The sequence below is a fragment of the Mesoplodon bidens genome, assembly GCF_964165515.1.
Source record: "Mesoplodon bidens genome assembly, chromosome: 1".
In the NCBI taxonomy this organism is placed as follows: domain Eukaryota; kingdom Metazoa; phylum Chordata; class Mammalia; order Artiodactyla; family Ziphiidae; genus Mesoplodon; species Mesoplodon bidens.
This window is the reverse complement of record NC_138176.1, coordinates 165496430-165515689: the sequence shown is the minus strand read 5'-3', so window position 1 is coordinate 165515689 and position 19260 is coordinate 165496430. Positions and strand designations below refer to the sequence as shown.

Sequence of the window (19260 nt, the reverse complement as noted above, 5' to 3'; positions counted from 1 at the left end):
TCTCCATAAAAGAAGAGGGTGCCACCCACGTCAACATGCCTGTATTCCCCCAACTCTCCATCCCTGTTATGGACTACCTTTTACCTAAAAGGGGATCAGGCAAAGAACTTGCTTTCCTCACCTGTAAAACAAACTTGGTAAGACCTACCTCCTAAGTACATTGGGCAGCCGAATGTACTTTCTCTCTCATGATGACAGCTAACATTTATTGAGCACTTACTGTGTGCCTGATTCTGCTCTGTATACTTGGAATGGATTACTTCTTTTCATTCTCAAAATAGCCCAAGAAACCATTGTGATCTCCCCATCTTATGGATGTGGAAACTGAGGCCCAGGGAGGTGAACCTGTTCAGTACTTGGTTGAGTCAGGATTCAGATTGTACTCTGAGTCAAGCATGTACTCTTACTCCCTCTGTTGATTTCAGGAGAGGCTGTGGTGACCCGCACCGTGTCCTACACTGCAGGTTCCTAGGAACGACAGTTGTTGTCACTGTTGCTATTACCCTGTACCCTGCTTCCTCTTATGTCTCTGTCTTGCTTGGTCACTATGTCAGTCCTCCACTCATAAAGAATCTACACCATACAGCTAATCATCCACACCAGACACTGTGGACACACCTGGATCGCATAGATCCAGACAGCTGAGGGGACAGTAATGACGTGTTTGACCCATAATGAACCCCACCGTTACTTGTCAGAATTGCTTCCACAGAGACAGATACTGCTCTTATTCACTGAACAAGTGCATTGCTTCCTTTCCATCGGTTCCAGAACATCCTCTCCAATGAGCCCAGCAGGGATCGTGGCTGATTCAACTCTGCCCTGCCCCCCGAATACCGCCCTCACATCACCCCTCCTACAGACACTTGAGGAGTCCCCCTAGAGGTGCCTGGCTGGGTGGAGGGTCTAGAAACAGCAGGGGCCTCTTACTTGTGAAGAAAGACAATCTCCACGTTGACATCATCCCGGTCCTTGTGCAGAAAGTCCTTCAGGAAGTTGGAAACGCTCTCCAGGGTGATGTGTCCACAGACCACAATGTGCCTGGATGGGAGAGGCCAGTTAGATGAGGCAAAGCCCAGCGATTCCCCGGCACCCACCCGCGGCCAGACAGAGGAAGCGCGCAGCTGCAGGGAAGCATTCGTCTCCCCCAAGGAGGCTCAGTAAAGCCCAGTTCCCCTCCCCAGAGGGCAGTGAGGCAAAGCAGCGGGGCTGGAAGGTGCTCAGAGACTCTGACAGAAAAGCATATGGCTTCTCACCTGATGCTGCACAAAATCCTATTAAAAGCCCAGCCGATCGGCCAAGTGGTTTTATGCATTTAACAATAAGTGACATTATGCTTGAGCTTAAATGCTGCATTATCAAGTCCCTTGCAGATTCATATCTCTCCCTTTCTGCCCACAAAGCGTCCTCCCGGGAGATTTACCGAATGAGTCTTGGTTTATGACATAGAGCTTATCAGGTAATGAGATAACAAATCTTGTTGAAATGATGATTTGGTGTGTAAGAAAGCAGACTTTTATCAGGGTGGCTAATGTGCAGCTTGACACATTATGGGCTCTGCTGGCCGTAAGCAGTAAAAAGGAAATTTTGCACTTTTCCGCCATAACTCCTCTGACAACGGGGGCAGGTAACACTTTACAGTAAGTGAGCATTACTCAGGACTAAATGGGGATGGGACACCTATGGAATCTGAGATCGTGCCGCAGGCAGGCTGTGCATCCCCAGACAGCTGCTTCCTTAGGGTGCCTGGGGTTTCTATGAGAAACAAAGGAATTTACCTCAGGATGGGGAGAAAAGCTAGGAAGGGATGATGAAGATGGAATTGTCTGCCTTTATTTCGGGGTGGTTTGGACTTCTGTTTCTGGAGATGGTAACTCCCCCTGAGGAGATGAGCCCACCTTCCAGGGCTCCTGGAAGGAAGAACAGTCTCCCCAACATCTTTGGGCTCCTGGACCAATCTGACTTTGACACTGGGCTATCCTACGGCCACTTATACTTATTACATACGATGCTTAGTCAGGAGGACGCTCTTTGGTGCAAGTGTTACCCCCGTGACTGACTGTGGAGATAAAACCTGCTGGCTTCTACTGAAGAGACTGTAGCAAAAGGCTCAGCCCAGATCCCTGTGCCCCTCAGGCTGACAGTGACAGAGGCCGACTCCCTGGCTGGGCTGTGAGGCATGGGCAGGTGGTGAACGTGAAGCACGGTAATTTTGTGGGGAAATTTAGAATGGCCAGGCCCCTTGCACTTCATAATTGCTCTGTGCACATTCCAATAAGGCAGAAAAGCTCATTGGCTGGAGGCGGCTCCTAAGAGAAGGCCGTGATGATTGCTTATGCGATGTTCCATTAGATGCCATTACAAGAGCCTGCCCTTTTCGGTGTAATTTGGTGCTTGATTAAGTATGTGAGAATAATGCAGTAAACTCACTGGTGAAAGGATAATGATGCAGAACAAAGAGTAAATCAATAATATGCATGATGCACTTAATAATATCACCATTATGGACTGTTATTGTTACGGTGCTGCACTTAGCAAGTGGGCAAGTGGAGGCCCTTGGAGGGGGGATTGTGGAATGTCAATGGGCTCCCTCAGAAGAGACGTTTTAATATAATCACTTTGTTCTCAAGCCAGTACCTACTAGGTTAAGGGAGGTCCCTTGGCCACTGATTCAAATTTTATGCCCCCAAACCCATATGACTAACTTCCTTCTGAGACACACAGTATGTATGTCAGAATACACGATGTAAGTTGAACAACCGGACTATAAACATTTTCATCAGGTCATATCTTAAACTGTTTCTGGTGGCGAACGTGCATTTATATGGACAAAACAGGCTGCCAGGGAATATGCATGTTCTGAATAAGACTTCTGATTTTGAACTTGCCAAGTATGTTCAGAAAGTGGTTGAGAAACAGTATCTCCCTCCTGATATCTGACCTCTGCACAGATGACAGTGGGGCTGTTTGGGGGCAAGTCTAGTGCTTTCTGCTTACAAACTTCCATCATTGAGAACAAGGCCAGCGTGAATCCAATGTATGGGCACCTCTGCAGGACAGATACGTGACTGGAACTCTTCCCGAAAGTAAGCCAGATTTCATTCCCTGCTCTGCTACCAAGGATGTGTGTGATCCTGGGCAAGCTACTTATCCCCATTCAATTGAAGAGGGAGCTGAGAGGTTAATACTACCCATCCAGCCTCCTGCACCAGGCATTGCAAAGCTCAAAGTTCTATACCAGCATAAGCCTGGTTACCATTCAGAGCTAGAGTCAAATCAATGATAGGTCCAGGGAAATGCCAGAACGTTCAACCTTCCTATCCTGTACGCAAAGAACTGAATGAACATCTGCCAGCATTCCCTTTTCCTCTTCTGAGCTCATTCATCTCCAGGACAGATGTGTGGGAAGCAGAGGGGAAGGAGATGAGTCCACCCTCTTACCCTTGAATCAAAGATTCAGCCAGCTGATTTATTCAGCCTTAGAAAGAGACAGGGTTCTCTTAGCTGAAAATGTGCTGGGTACATATAAAATATATTCCAGTGCCATCAATATTATCCCTTAAGACTTTAATTAGCTTTCATGTCTCTTAAGAAGTAGACAAGTGTTGGCAGGAGAGGGGAGAAAAAAAAGGATTGACTTTTCTAATTTGGTGCTAGCTGTCCAATACCATTCCAGACAATTGAAAATATATATCTTTAAGCTACAGCATGATTTGAGGTGGAGAGCAGTCTTTATCAAAAAGGAAGAAAAAAAATCTTCCCTCAACATAATTGGTATTTTTGCTCAGAAAAAGCGAGAGTGATTGAAAGCAGATTGCCTTTTTGCCCAAGAAGAGTTATTAAGTACACTATCATGGCAACCTTGGAGAACCCATATTGTTCCAATCTGTCCTCTATCTGATTTGAAGATTTACGGCTTCCTCCTTTTGTGCCAATAATCATTTCCCTCCATTTTGTTTTCCATACAGTGGAAGCTATCAAGGAGCCCACATATTGAAAATGTTTGAATGCAGTTAGAATAGATGGATGGAGAGAAGCTGCCTCTCTAAATCAGCATCTGCATGAGAAGATCTGCTCCCACCAGCCCATATCTGAGGGAGCACTAGGGGCCCTGCAGGAGTGCAAGGGATGGATGGTGAAAGGGGAAATGTTATTTTCCAGAAATATTTTCAGGACTTTTGAAAATTCTGTGGGCAATAGTTTGAAGAAAGCTCTTATTGCTGGGAGAAGAGAAGCAGAATTTCTCACATCTTCAGTGATTGAAACTATAATTGAAAATACTCGAAGACTGAGAGCAGGGTGTGCTCTCCTTGGAAGCAGAGTGATGGTTGTTCACGGTGCATGATTTGAGAAATGCCAAAAAGATCTGCATCTAAGATTCTTTCTGTCGGGTTCCTTGACACCTACAAATCTACCATGTGAGATTCATACTTTGATAGCCCTGTGGTAACTCAGCTCAGACACTAAATAACCAAATAGTCTTGGGCAAGGTACCAATTCTGCATTTTACAACTATAATGTCAGAGTCTCTGAGGGGCTGGAGCTAGTGCCTGATTCATGAGGTTATCTTGAGGATTTATTTAAACAGATAATACATGGAAAGGGCCTAGTAAAGAGTCTGGGCCATTTTAAGAATGATTAAATGGTAGGAGTCATGTGATATCTGTACATCAGGATGTAACAGATATAAAGTGCTCTATGGCTCCTGGAGTCTCTCTCACCTGATCCTCAAACAACCCTGTGTTGCTACTATCTGTATCTTTTCAAATAACCTCTCTGAACCTCAATTTCCTTAAGTCACGTGCCTGACGTCCCACAGCAGGTAAAGTGACTTGCCCGGCATATGATCCAGGTCTCAGCCTCTAACTCTCACAAAGACACAGGTGATGAAATGGAGAGAGCAGAGGTTTGGGTATTTCAGCTTCTGCTCCTTCACGACAGACAGGGCTGGGCCAACAAAAGGTCCTCTCAGACACATGGTGGAAGAGACGTCGGAGGGTCCTCCCTGGGCCAGGAGAGAGGCCCTCACTTAAAGCATCACCACTTTGTGGTATCACTAGATTCTAGCTGCGTCTAATCAGCCAGGCCAGCAAGCTCAAGACAGCAAAGGCTAAGTGACAACAAACTCTAAACCAACTTTTTAACTGAAGCCACCCAATTTGGCAAGACAAAGGGCTGCAAGGTGATATAAATGTCCATTTTAGACACTCTATGCCATGTCCAGCCCAAGGGTCCAGAAGATAACAAAAAGCTAAAAGATTCACTGACAACAGAGAATATTTAGGAAAGTTAGCTATGAAGGGCTCTAACATTCTTCCCATCTGTGGCTCTGGACTTGAACTTTTTTAGACTACCAGCAATCTTAATGATGGCTGTCTACAGGGCCTGGCCACTCAGTTTGTGAAGATGGCCAACAAACCTCAATCATTAACCATTTCTGATGTGATGGTCTTTCTGGTTTTTAAAGTTCTCTCAAGTCCTGTGAACAACTCTTTCTTGGGATAAACTAATTTTAATGGCTTGGATTAAAAGATCCAACTCAGATACGTGAGGAACCATCTTAAATGCCAAAATAGTAGCCGATGGCATTTTGTGGGAAGGAGTTACTCATCCAATGTAAGCAAGCATGCCTGGTTTGGGTAAGGGCCAGAAACATGGGATGGATTGGATTAGGAGTGGGTAACCCTAGTGTTCCATGGAGCAGGCTTGGCATCAAGGGGCTTGAGTGTGACTTAACCAGAAGAAGAATAATGCTTGACTATTACAAACTCTATCAGCTTCACCAGAAAGCTGCCAGTTGCTTATTTCATGGGTACGTCTTCACTAAATACACATTGGTGTGCCCCTCCCATCATTAACCATCTCCACTTCCAGAAGGAAATCCTGCACATTATCCTCAATCTGTCTACACCCTTCTTGGAGATGAGTCAGGAATGCCAGAATGCCCCAGTTGAGTTGGAACTTCAGTTTCAGAACTCAATTCCACTGATGTCTGTCAGAATGGATCACTTAGGGGACCTGACTTACGGCAGGAGGCATAAGAGGACAGAGTGGGGTCTCCCAGACAAAGCTTCCCCGGGTTCCAGCAAATGAGGCATCCAGAGATCCACTGAGGTGGAGTGTAGCTCAATGAGAACTAATATCTACACACTTTAAAAAAGACTCCGGTAATGTTTCTTAAAGCCACTGGCCTTTGAAAAAGTGACAATGATAGGCTTCCTTCCACGTTCTCACGTTTTTCTTAGTCTCAGGACGGCCCCTGGTGTATGTTTAGTCTAGTGCCCGCATTATTTTGATATGGAAACAGAGGTCCAGAGATCAGTGCGAGGTGAATGCCGGAGCATGGGCAGACCTACCCCCTCGGTTTGATGTCTTCTAAACTGAAGCAGCTGGTGCCCCTGAAAGGAGCCTGGGCTAGGAATCAGGAGACTGGGGTGGGGGTGGGTGGGGGGTTGTCCTGTGTGACCCAGGGCCAGTCACTAGAAAATGAAAAGACCCAGACTGACGGGGCTGCACCTACAGATGCTGCTGAATCCTCTCTCGGCGTTCCAGTTCTCTGTCCCCACCCTAATCCATGCCATCCTATCTTCTCTAGACATCTGCAATAGCTTCCTAATTCAGTCTCCTGTTTACTCCCCTCCCCCCCCAGAAAAAGCTAAAGAGTGAGGACTGAGGCAAATTTGACTGCATCACGTCCCACGAGGGCAGGGAGGTCTCAGATCTCTCTTTAGCTGAGCCTCACTCTAGGAAGACAGTGTAAAATGCACAGCTCTGGGCTGTTTATTTTTAAAGATACTATATCCATCTTTACTGGAACAAGTATAAAGAACTTAAAAAACCCATAGCTATCCTGTCACAATAAATCATACAGAGTAAATTGAAAATCCTATACAGCTTTCCCTGAATACATTGCGCTCACTTTGTCAAAGAGGTAGATGAAATGTGGCATATATTGATCTAGATGCCTCTGTAAAACTATAATATTTATATCAAATACATATGCTAGAATCTTGTCTGTCCCTCTGCTGAGCCTTCTAATCATGCTTTCCTCGTCCTACCTCTCACTCCCAGTGCCTCCCACTATTGGAAATGGTATCTGATGGGAATGCATGTTAAGAAGGACCTGTCAACGGAATTCGACAGCATTTTATCACATAGAAAGCAGGGCAGGGGTGACAAAAGACCCCACGACCCAAATCACACAGTGGTCCGTACTCAAAGTTCACGCTGTCCCTCCTAGGTTGAACTGAAGCCATTCAGGGTCTACATAACTCTCTCTCCAAGACTCTGTCTCTCATGCAAGCTGAGACTCAAAGGAAGATTCTGGGCTTTACATTCGGTCTCACCTGGTAGTGCTTTTTGTGCCTGCTTCATCAGGCAGCTTCCCCTGATTTGGGGCATGTCCTTTAGAGCAACTGTTACCCAGGTTTTCCCTTAAGGCTCATGACCCCACTGCCCAAAGGAAGAAGGTTAATCCTAATCCTGCCTTCCCACTGCTGCTGGTACCAAGAGCCCGTCCCAAAGGAACTGCCTTCCACGTGGGGCAATCATCGTCAGCAAACAAAAGCTAACTCCAGGCTGTGTGGGCCCCGTCCTTCCATGCCACCCTGAGGCCTAGCTCAGGACCCCCAAAACTTGCTGGGCTTTCAAGAACTGTCTATTGACCAATGGAACAGTTGGTGAAGTGTGCCTGGCTTGGACACCCTATGTCATAGGAAATGTAGAAGAAATTTTAGTTAGTTAACTGCAAGCCTGCAGATCATTGGCTGATTCTGCCACCTCCGATCTACCACCGTGCCTCGTTTGTGAGAGGACAGTCCATGTAAAGAGGACAAAAATGAAAACAAAACAATTGTGAGCATGTATGGAGCTCATGATCCCCAACCCTGGTTTTAACTATTTCCTGTTAAAACAGATGAAGAAACAAAAGCAAGCCAACAACAACAACAAAACCAAAACCAAAACCAAGGAGGTTTGGAGATAATTGTCTACCCAGGGCCCACATCTAGTACCTTGCTAATTGCAAAGGAAGAAAATGTCTTTTCCCTCCTAGTGAGGAAGAGAATAAAGTAATCATCTTATCCAGCTGTCAATAGAGCTGTGCTGGAGGAGAAACAGCTGTTTAGCTGTTTCCCTAACAGATCCCAACAGTGCAGCAAAGGCACCTCTGTAAAACAGAGCCCCAAGGTCAGAGGACAGACTACTGATAGGCCCAACGGAGAACACTGGGACGTCCTGACAAGACCAGAGCTTTCTGCATGAAGAGAGTATATCTCATCCTATGCAGACAGTCAGGACCTAAACCACACAGAAGGATCTGTATCTGCACCTCCACCACCCCAAGTCACAATTAGACCTCCATAATCACACCAGGCACGAGGAATGATCACACACCTTTTGTAGCTTGTTGCCTAAAAGCAACCTCAGTCCAAGTCTTAAAAATAAATACTGAGAACCTCAGAGCAGGAGACGTTGGCTGTATTTACCAGTCCAGCATGTACCTTCCTTTCAACAGCACCTCATTTTTTTGGAAAAATTAAAATAGTTTATATTTAAATTTAAATTTTAAAATGATGTCAAATTAAAGAGAGTTTAGGGTTTATAAATTAATTAATTTTTGATCTTTCCTCATTGGATTTGGCTATAGGAAGAGACTGCAGTTACCTAAATGTACAGATTCTTAAAATTAGGTGCTAGATATGTTTTGGACACACACACAAAAACACACACTTTTTTTTTTTTTTTTTTGACAATGTCTTCAAAGTACTTGCAAAGAAAAGTGCATTGATCAGGAAGGACCATGGTGAGGGCCCAGTGCTCTGGTTGTCCACAATGGCGTTCATGATAAGATTAAGCAAAAACCTAAACCTTGGCCTGGGAAAAGGATGGGGGGAGAGGTATGAGAAGAGGACATGCAGATAAGCTGCTTCTGCTGCTTGTGCACGTAATTAAGAAGCCGCCCCTCATCTGGAGCATGGGTTCTGTCCAACCTAAAGAACAGTACCTCATTTTTAATTTGGGGAACCACCCGTCCCCAATCCGATGTAGTGTTGGGACCTTTAACCATGGTTCCCTGCCCAAACTAGGCCAACCAGAGCTTTTCAATCTTAAATGAAGGGACACTAAGTTCACGGTGGGAACTGACTGATCCTGATGGTGAAACCCTGTAAGGACTTTCACTGAATTGCTGCCTGCTGGATCCTAGGGCTGCTCCTCTAGGTAATCTCTGTCCTTTCCGGGATCTTCAGCTTTCCTCTGAATGCCATAAGATACTCTAACCTCCCAAAAAGAAAATTCCTTTTCTGCGGAAGTCAGCAAGAATCAGTTTCTGTTGCCTATACCCAAAGAATCCTAACTGTAGCATTTGTTTACTTTAACTTTAGCTTCTCATTGAATTCTCACAATAACCCAGTATGCAGGTTTTATCACCACCATTTTGTTTTTCTTCTCCTCCTTCCTTCTTCATGGAAGAGGACTTATACAGCTTCTTAAGTAAGCAATTCCATAATTGCCCACTTCTCACAAATTACACGGGTTCTTCCTTGTGTCTCTCCCCAACACCCTCACTCCTCTGCGTTTTATCCATCCACTACTGCAGGGCTTGGTGGCCTTTGGCCACTTTTAAGTAAGCCAATCTTTCTTTGACCTGATTCTTCCTATCCTAGGTGGTTCTCTGCTCTTACAGAGAAATCCAGGCACTGAACAGCACTTTTCTCTGTTCAGATCAGATCAGATTTGCCTGTTTCCACTTGGTAATGATGCTTCTGAACAGAGGCACCAAGAGAAGAGAGGATGAAAGCAAAAGTCAGCTACACCCTTTGAGGATGAAGGTGGAATAGAGGGAGAATGAATCCAGGCAAAGAAATGGTTCTTAATTTTGCCTTGTAGAGGGGAGGTATTCTAGCTCTGATGTGCAAAGTGAGTCACGCCTCTTTCCTGAACACCCCTGGTAAATAAGGCATCATGGCCCTAGAACATATGCTGCTGGGATTGACCCTCCCATAACAACCATCAAGTTGACACATCCTGGCCTCATTCTCCAGCCACACCCAAGGGTGTTGCCCCAGCTAGCATCTGTTGCTAGCCATCCACTTTGAGTAGACCCCAACACATTAAGCCTCCATCTGTTACACACATAAGTACTGGGAGAATTCTACCAGTTCCAGAGCTTGCTAAGGCATAATAAGATGCCACAGAAGGACTTTGTCAGATATGGAAAGGAACGGAACTCAGGGTGGCAGCAGCAGTTCCCCTACCTCCCAAATCTTTCCACACCCCTCTTTTACTGGGTCCATCGTTAGACCCATAGGTTTTTAGATGCACAAGTCACCCCACCGTTACCTTTGCCCTAACTACTCTAATGGGTACATTTAACAATGTGAATTATCAACGTGCTTTTAGGAGCATTCCCTCTAAAATGCTTGTAGCCTTCATGATTGTTTTATACCTTCATTATCGTACTGAACAAAGTTCCTGCCAAAAGAGCATTTCACGGGGACGATGCTCCTCTGTCACCCAGCTTGTTTATCGGCTACTGGCTCCTTGGATGGTTCTGATTGGTCAAAGTCTCAGATAAGCTCCAGGAGAGCAAGAATCACATTTTCTTGTTCATCCTTTTAACCACAGCACCTAGCAGAGTGCCTGGACCATAACAGGGCTCAATAATTGTTAGTTGAGCAAATATGTTGGGATAGGAGCTTTCCTAAATCTGTTCTATATACTAGCTGGCATTTGCCTTTGAGGTCAGTGGCTAAGGCCATAAAACCTCTCACAAGATGGGCATTGCATCTATCTCTGAACATGTGTCCTTACTGAGAAGGTATAGTGGGGGACATAAGATTGTTTTTACTGACAAGTGGTACCCACATTTGGAGCAGCCCCTGTGGTTTTGGGGGTGGGAGTAGGTCATTGTTTCCCAATACCAGTAACAGACGTGGAGGTACAAAATCAAGTTTCCATGGGTTTCACGTTGCGTGAGCCTCTAGAGATTGTTTTTTAATAAAAAGAGCCACCGGACTTGGCCAGTTAGAAAGCTTCCTGGTTTATTTTCAGTGTATGATGGCAGCATCAGTGGGATGAACACCAGATCTACTGGGAACCACTGTGCACAACTCTGGAAAGACTTCTATGAGAATGGATGACACAGCCGGAAAACAGAAACCACGGGGCAACTTAGTCTTGGCTGGTTGTGTTTATTCTTTACATTCAGAATCTACCCAGGAAGCATTCACCCAATCAAATGTGAGATTAAGCAGAAAGAATCTTCAGGGATTATAATTAGAAAAGTCATATTCAGAATTCTTTTTCTTTAATGAAGAAAGAATATTTGAGAATGAAAGTCTAAGTCTGAATATGACTATTTTTTAAGGTACACAGTTCATCTCCCACCTACCTTTCTATTCTTGTTTTCAGAACAATAGCTGGAACATTTTGATAGGCGTGTGGAAGGGAAGACAGACAGCAGAAAAGTGCGGGGGGGGTGGGTAGGAGGAGGGAGACAGCCTTCATTCCATTAGTATTATCAGGAGATTGATTTAATATGCGCCCAAGTCTCTCCAAATAGAGCTTCAAGTTTAAAAAGGACTGAAGATGTGACTTACAAGAATCCAAAGCAGAGGCAAAGAGAGAAGCGCCCACATCCACACCCACCAAGACCCCTCTCATTGGAAAGGGATACCTGGCACTTTACATTACACAATACAGCATCTAACAACACTTGCTTTTGGTATCTGCCCCTTGGTACTGAATTTCAGAAGTAGTCAAGGGGTCATTTCTCCAAAGTATTAGGGCAATCTCACTTTTTCTTCTTCCCCCAAAAGTTTAATGCAAATCAAAGCAGAATGCCTAATCAGTCCAAGATGGCCTGTCAACTTGAATTATCTGTTTGTCTTCCTATTTACTCTGTCTGTCTGTCTACAGTTCTTCATATCTCTGTGAAGATCAGTTATTGGGGCCTGTGTTTCCTTCTGACTAGAATGGCTACCAGATGATCCTTCCTGGTGATATGTTGATGATTTGCTAATTTATGGCTTTTAAAATCTAGGAATCTGAAAACCTAGCTGAGAGTTCAGGCTGGGAATCACGTGGACCCTGCGAGAAGGCTGAATGGCTTACTTGTCAAGGGATCGAAGTTTGTATAAAATGCAAAGCTTCAGTGACATTTCAACCAGAGGGATGTCGGTGATGCAGAAATCATAAATGGCATCTTATAGGGACCATGCCTCCCAGGAGAAGCACAGGCCAAGGGGAGGGGGAGGGGGAGGGAGTGTGGCCAGAGCTACACGTGTATGGGAAAGGAAAGGACATGGAGCTCAGCCCATGAATTAACCCCACGTCCTCTTCCCAAGCACTGGGGTCAGGCCTTCTCAGAAAGAGTAGAGAAAGAAGTGTTATTGTAGGGAGACTGTGACCTCTGGGAACCAAGTGGGGAGGTTTACACAACCTCTGAGTTTGAACTCCCCGACCACTTTGGTGGCCAAATAATGTAACATATAGCTCAAGACAGATGTGGTGTATTTGGAGATTTTTATGGGTGTGTAGAAATACATTCATCCCCAGTGTCTGGCGTGTTGCAAGCACTCAATAAACACACGTGGACTAGATGAAGATGAAGGCAAGACTCACGTTAGTTCTCTTTGGGGGCAGGAAATGGACTATGGGGGTAGATTAAAGGAGTCTTTGTAAAGAAATAATCCCTGTTCTGGTGCAGCAGACTGTTTAAGATTCCAATTCTTTTTTTAAACAATGGTCTAGAACCAGGTGGGCAAAACCTGAGTGGTGGAGAAAATGGAATTTCCTGTTGATACAAGACAGCCAGGCAGGAGGGAATAGAATGTGGTCTCAAAAAAGAACAAAGGATGCGGAGGGAGATGAAGGGCTTACTTCTGATCAGAGGAAAGACACAAAATTAAATGACCTGATAATCAGGAAGCAGGGAAGGGAAGCAGGATGTCCTCTCCTGGGTAAGTCAGCGGATAACACTACTGCAGGCAAACTAGGCCTGAGAGAGAAATGATATTTTAAGACTTAGTTTCTTGGAGGCAGAACTAAAGACCAATGGTTTCAGGAGGGGTTCCCGTAATACGAATTTTAAAACCTAGGGTGTTAGCTCCCGTTCGCCTAGGCGGCAACAAAAGCTGGGGTAGGTAGCTGATGAACAGGTTGTAACAGCCCTTCCTCTGAGTTGTCACCTCTCTGGACCACTTTATCCCTGTAAATAATCCGTTTTGCTCTATAACAGCATCTTAGGTCTTTTTCGTTTTTGCCACACATATTAAAATCTGTACTTGGCATTTTCTTTAGTCCTACCCTTGCCATTGTCTGTCAATGTCATTGCCATTGCCCCCCAGCGACTGTAACCTCCACGTGACAGGTGCCGTGTGTAACTTGCTCACCACTGAATCCCTGGCACCCAACACCACCCAGCGACCTGCCCGACACGTGGTACTGGCTGAATGTCTGCAGCCACAACAAGTGAACCAGTGAAGGTGATAACAGGAGTGGATAGTGCGGCAGGTAACTGTGCTCTCTGTTCTTTCTTTAAATTTTGTTCTAAATTATTGAATGCTTTGTAAAATACGAGCACTGACATTGAGGCACATAATAAAGCACTCTGGTTCATTTTTAAATAGAAAAGCGTGATAAAGTCTGCCCACCTCTACAGCTTTAAGGCTGCATCGTACAACCCTGAGGCCACACCTGAGGTTGAAGACAGACTGCCCAAACTCCCTGCTGAAGGACTCAGCCTCCTGAGGGTTAAAAGCTGAGGTTCCCACTCAAAGCTATGAAATAAAGCCAGGGAGTGTATGCATCTCGCCCAAGACTTTCCAGGAGGGACACCTGCTACTCTAGTTCTCACTGACCGTTAAGAAACCACCATCAAAGAAATGCCCTGAGCTGTGCAGACCAGCTGGCGAAGTGAAGGACCCAGGTGGATACGTCTGCCTGGGCAGAGAACACTCTTCTCCAGATGATAAGCAGGTAGGCTCTGCCCAGGAGGGAGCCCAAGCCTGGTAGATCACTACAATCCACCAGGGCTGGTCCCCTAGGAAATGACCTCCCCAGGAAGGGGAGGAACTTGTTGAAACCCACAAATAAGGCACAAAATTTCATTTTGGTCAATGATCTGTCTGTCCATCCTGGAGAGCCCCTCACTGTTAGACGTGTTCAAGAGGTAGATACACTTCCAGTCTAACCAAATGAGAAAAGTCAGGAAGAAATGGTTTTGTCCCATCTCCACCTTTTTGTCCTTGACGCTGAGGCCAGGCTCCTTAGAGGCACTAGGTAAGCAGAAGGGGGAGATAGGCCCAAAGTGATGCTCGTGGTGCCTTTTCTCTTCCTGGTCATTGGAAAGGATACAATGATAGGATCATGGAGTTTAGAGCAGAGAGGGGTCTCGAGAGATGATTTAGAGAAGCAGCATGGCCCAGTGGAGCAGACTGCCCCCGGGTTCAAGTCCCAGATCAACGCTTTACTAGCTGTGCGATGTCAGGCAAGTCACTGCAAATGGAGATGATAGTAATACCTTCCTCACGTGGTTGCCACGAGGATGGGGAAGGATGCAAGCGTTTGTAGATATACCTTGTAGTAATTATTACTGTCACAGAAGGCAATCCCAGGGCTTGAGGTATATCAATTCATGTTCTCATTTCCAGAAGTATGTGGCACTCCTCTGTCTATATAACGAGGAGGTCTAAGAGAAGCCACGGCATTTATGTTGCACCGTTTGGCTCTAAAACAGAACCTTAGGTCGTTTTTGTCTTTGCCACACAGCTTTCTTGAACTGGAGCTAGAGCCAGGTTAGTCTGTGACAACTATTCCCCTACCAGAAGAGGGGTGCAGACTCCTCATCCCGCTGGGGGATCTTCCTCCTAGTAAGTTACATTCAGCTTCCCATCCCCTTTTCCCTACTCCTTGTTCTCAACTGTCCATCTCTCTCTCTGTATCCTCCTAGCATTTGGCTACCAGGAATCAGTAGAATAATCCAAACCCACCCATCCTCCCCTCTCCCAAACACCTGGCCTGGGACTCCCTCAGTTTCGGGCCCCAGGAGCCCGTCATGCGAAGTACAACGTCTGGATGGCTCCCCAGCCCAGCTGCCTCTGACAAGGGGGGTTAGGGCAGATGGATTCCTCTCTCTGGCCGGTTATTTTCCATGGCCCTTGGCCACGTGACCTCGGACCATGATCTTGTCAGTTCTCATACACGAACCAGAAGTGGGCTGAGTCACAAGCAGAGAAGAAACCTCTGGGGGAAACAGCAGGGGCTGTGGGAAGAAGAAGAGCGAGCTGGGACCCCAAAGGCCATGGGAGCCTCACCCCTCCAACTCCCCCACCTCTGAGCAGCTTGGAGCTTACAGGAAGGGAAGGAGACGGAGGCAGTGGCCTCGAGAGGCAGGCTGGGCTGCAGGAGAGCTACTCTTCTGAGTAAGATCTGAGGTCTCAGCCCAAGAGACTCACTGTCCCCAAGACCTCCGACTCAGAGAGACTGCCTGCCTGGACACTGATTGGACCTTTGGTTATCAACACCCAAGTCCCTATCTTAGGAGCCCCCCTACCTCATAATGGATAAACTAGAGAAGGACTCACACGCATCTCCTCACATCTACTGTTGGCTCTGGGTATCCTGTGGGAGGTCAGGTGAGGAATGTTGATGAGAACATTGGCGTGAGCCTCTGTGGGCCCTGGATGCCGTGTTGCTGGTGAGGATGCCCTGGGGATGCTACGTGAAGTGTTTACGTTATGTCAAACACAGAGATTAGAACTGAAAATGAGGTGCCAATGAAATCTTCATACTCTCCAATATCCTGAAATTGGGTGTAGCGTGAACAAAACCCCGGGGTTCTCTACCTAAATTTTTCTTTACTTTAAATAATCTTTGAATTTCCAAGTCGTGTGTCTCCTCAGCTTTGGGTTACATGTTACCTTGAATTCTCTGACAAGTTAATGCATTGTTAGAGAGGTTATTTCTGAGCAAAATGTGCACACGTAAACAAATCCCTTAACTATGTATATGTTTTAATTACTTTCTGGGCATCCATCTGATGAAATCTTAGGGAGAAAAGATACACGTACGTGTGTCCATGGGTATAGCACATATATTTATGCATACACAAAAACACGGGGCGAAGTGCGCTATTTTAAGAGTCTGAACTCTATCTTTCAAAAAAGTTTAGCTGCTTTCCTTTTGCAAATGCATTTAATTTTATCTGGAAACTTTTTGACATTAGAAATAGAACAACTGTAGTTTCTCATTATGTTTGCTGCCAGAATCCATGCTTGGTTGCTCAACTAAAGACCTTATATTGCTAATTACTACCACATGCCCGTTTCCCAAGCGAAAGAAAACTTATTGATTCTGACAGCCCATTCTCTCAACACTGAATTCCAAATGAAAACTCAAATTTTGGCCAAACATAACATTTCATCAATCTTGTTCTACTGACTGGAAAAACAACATCAAACAAAGGGTGCTAATGGCCCTTTATTACCGTTCCTTTCCCAGGCTTATATTTTCTGATGAAAGATCTAAGTGACCAAAGGGCTTCTTTAAACTACTTAGTAATTAGCTTTTGAACCAGGAAACAATGCGTAAAGTAAAGTGAACAGTCCCGGTGCTGATGACAGAACGTACTTTCTGTCCGCAGGGTCGGAGGACCTCGGAGACCCAGAGTGAACATTAAAAGCAAAGTGTGCATTTTCATAAAGGGAGAAGAAAAAAGAGAGAGAGAGAGAGAGAACCAGGCTAAAACCGGTGATAAAAGATGCTGATGGAGCCAGAACAAAAGCTGCGGGAAGTCTGTGATCTCAAGCCGTCAGCACGCGGGGGGTTTGAGTGGAGCTGCCAAGGCCAAGGGACAACCGGATGGGACTGGAGCGGGTGAGCGACCGTGGGTCTCAGGGCCTCCTCTGGGTCACCCGTCAACAAAAGGCACCAGCCAGCAGGCCCACCCACACTGGACTATGGCAGCTATTTTGGAGAAAAAACAAAATGTACGTGGAGTGAGAGTCAGGAAATATTTTCAACGTTGACGTCAAGGCAATTGATTTTATTGACTTCTTCAGGGGCAGTGAGTGAGAGGGGAAGGCTGGCTGAGACAGTGGGGTGGGGAGGCCATAAAGGCAACCTGAGCCCTCGGAATGCCTTCTGCTTTATGGAGACCTGTCCGCACCTTCGAGGCAAAACGAACCGAGAAGCTGTTTTCCTCTTGGCACAGAAAAAATGAACAATGGAAATGTCTGGACTTATTTGGCCTTTTGGATCCAACCAATGGCCCAGAAATCGGAACAGCTTGGTTCTCATCTCATCCAGGGCTGTTATAATAATAGGAGGAGGAGGGCTCCATCAGAGTGAAGGTGGGGAAACTTGCTGCCTCCACAGAAAAGACGCCCACTGGCCTCCTCTTGCCCACTGGCCTCTGTGCCTTTGAAAGGAAACGGGTGTCCTGTGGGTAGTTCCAGAAAATGAGTCCTTTTTTCCATCTCCTCATTTTCTGAATGGAGGACTGGACACCTGAGCTCAGGATGCAGTGAGATCACTGATGGGAGAGGAGGTTGTTGGCTCCTTCCAACATGACCGTCAGGCGATGGATGGAAATGCAATGCTACCGCTTTTATGTTTCTCTTAAAAAACAAAATAGGCTATTCAGGAGTTCATTTAAAAATGTATGAAATTTAAAAAACAAAAACAAAATCCTAGTTCTGTGATAGGAACTTCTGTGATTGGGAAGGAGAATGATAATTAAAATATCCTGCATCTTTTTCAAATTCTTTTCCCAATTAGGTTGTTACAGAATATTGAGCAGAGTTCCCTGTGCTATACAGTAGGTCTTTGTTGGTTATCCATTCTAAATACAGCAGTGTGTATCTGTCAATCCCAAACGCCCTAACTATCTTTCCTCCCATCACACCCTTCCCCTCTGTTAACCATAAGTTCATTCTCTAAGTCTGTGAGTCTTTCTGTTTTGTAAAGAAGTTGAAAAAGAATAGATACATGTATATGTATAACTGAATCACTTTGTTGTACACCGGAAACTAACACAACATTGTTTATCAACTGTACCCCAATATGAAATAAAAAGTTTAAAAAAAAAATCCTGCATCTTGATCTGGGATGTAGTTCCTGGGTTTGTACATAGGTACAAATTCTTGAGCTGTACATTAAAGATGTGTATATCTTACTGCATGGAAGTTAAAATGAAAGCAAAAACTCAAAAGCAAACAAAGCTGAGCGCCCAAGAAAAAGCTTTAAAAAGAAAACAGTACAGGGACTTCCCTGGTGGCGCAGTGGTTAAGAATCTGCCTGCCAATGCAGGGGACATGGGTTCGAGCCCTGGTCCGGGAAGATTCCCACATGCTGTGGAGCAACTAAGCCTGTGCACAACTACTGAGCCTGCACTCTAGAGCCTGCGAGCCACAACTACTGAGCCCACATGCCACAACTACTGAAGCCCGCCTGCCTAGAGCCCGTGCTCTCAAAACAAGGGAAGCCACCACAATGAGAAGCCCGCGCACCGCAACGAAGAGTAGCCCCCGCTCGCCGCAACTAGAGAAAGCCCACGCGCAGCAACGAAGACCCAACGCAGCCAAAAATAAATAAATAAATAAATAAATAAATAAATTTATTTTAAAAAGAAAGAAAGAAAAATCAAAGAAAACAGTACAGAATGGTTGCTTCCGCCCTGCCTGCCTCCAACCTTCTCCTCTCCAGACGGGAGGACAGAGCAGTCAAGGCCCTGCATCTACTTAGGAGTTAAACTTCTGGTTGACAACGGACCCACACATTGACACTGATATTGACAAGATGATGCGAGCACAAACCGAAACAGTACCCAGTAAGAAAGCATTCACGAATGGGAAGCCAAACAAAAGGTGCATCAGGAAGAGCGTGCCATGCCCTGACGTATCATAAATATAGTATTTCCTGCCAATAAGGAATTTCAACTGAGTAATCAGTCCCTTTGAGGACAAGCTCGGTGCCTCCTAGCTAGAGAACTGGTTCCCCGGTGGCCACAGTGCCAAGGTGACCTCGATCATGCCCTCCTTAGGACTTCCCTGTGAGAGTAGGAGCCCATGTTATGGCTGCCCCAAAACCCCATAGGATGGCATCAGTTTCATCTGAGGGACCGGAATGCAATCACTCACCTACTTAATATAAAGAATGAGTGAGCTGGGTTTACGTGTTAGGGATGAGAACAGAAAATATGGCCCCAGTTACACATGGACCCCTTCCAGGATACATCTATCATGTCTCTTGGAAAGA

At 45.6% G+C, this 19260-nt stretch overlaps 1 protein-coding gene across 6 annotated transcripts in view; it reads right to left on the bottom strand.

The window, feature by feature from the left end:
* Nucleotides 1-19260, bottom strand: part of KCNMA1 (potassium calcium-activated channel subfamily M alpha 1) — a 757357-nt gene that overhangs the window by 208113 nt on the left and 529984 nt on the right. For all 6 annotated transcript variants that reach the window (XM_081250585.1, XM_081250584.1, XM_081250583.1 and 3 more), the window contains exon 10: nucleotides 931-1041. In XM_081250585.1, the coding sequence (XP_081106711.1) occupies nucleotides 931-1041 (111 nt within the window). The remainder of the gene's footprint in view (nucleotides 1-930; nucleotides 1042-19260) is intronic.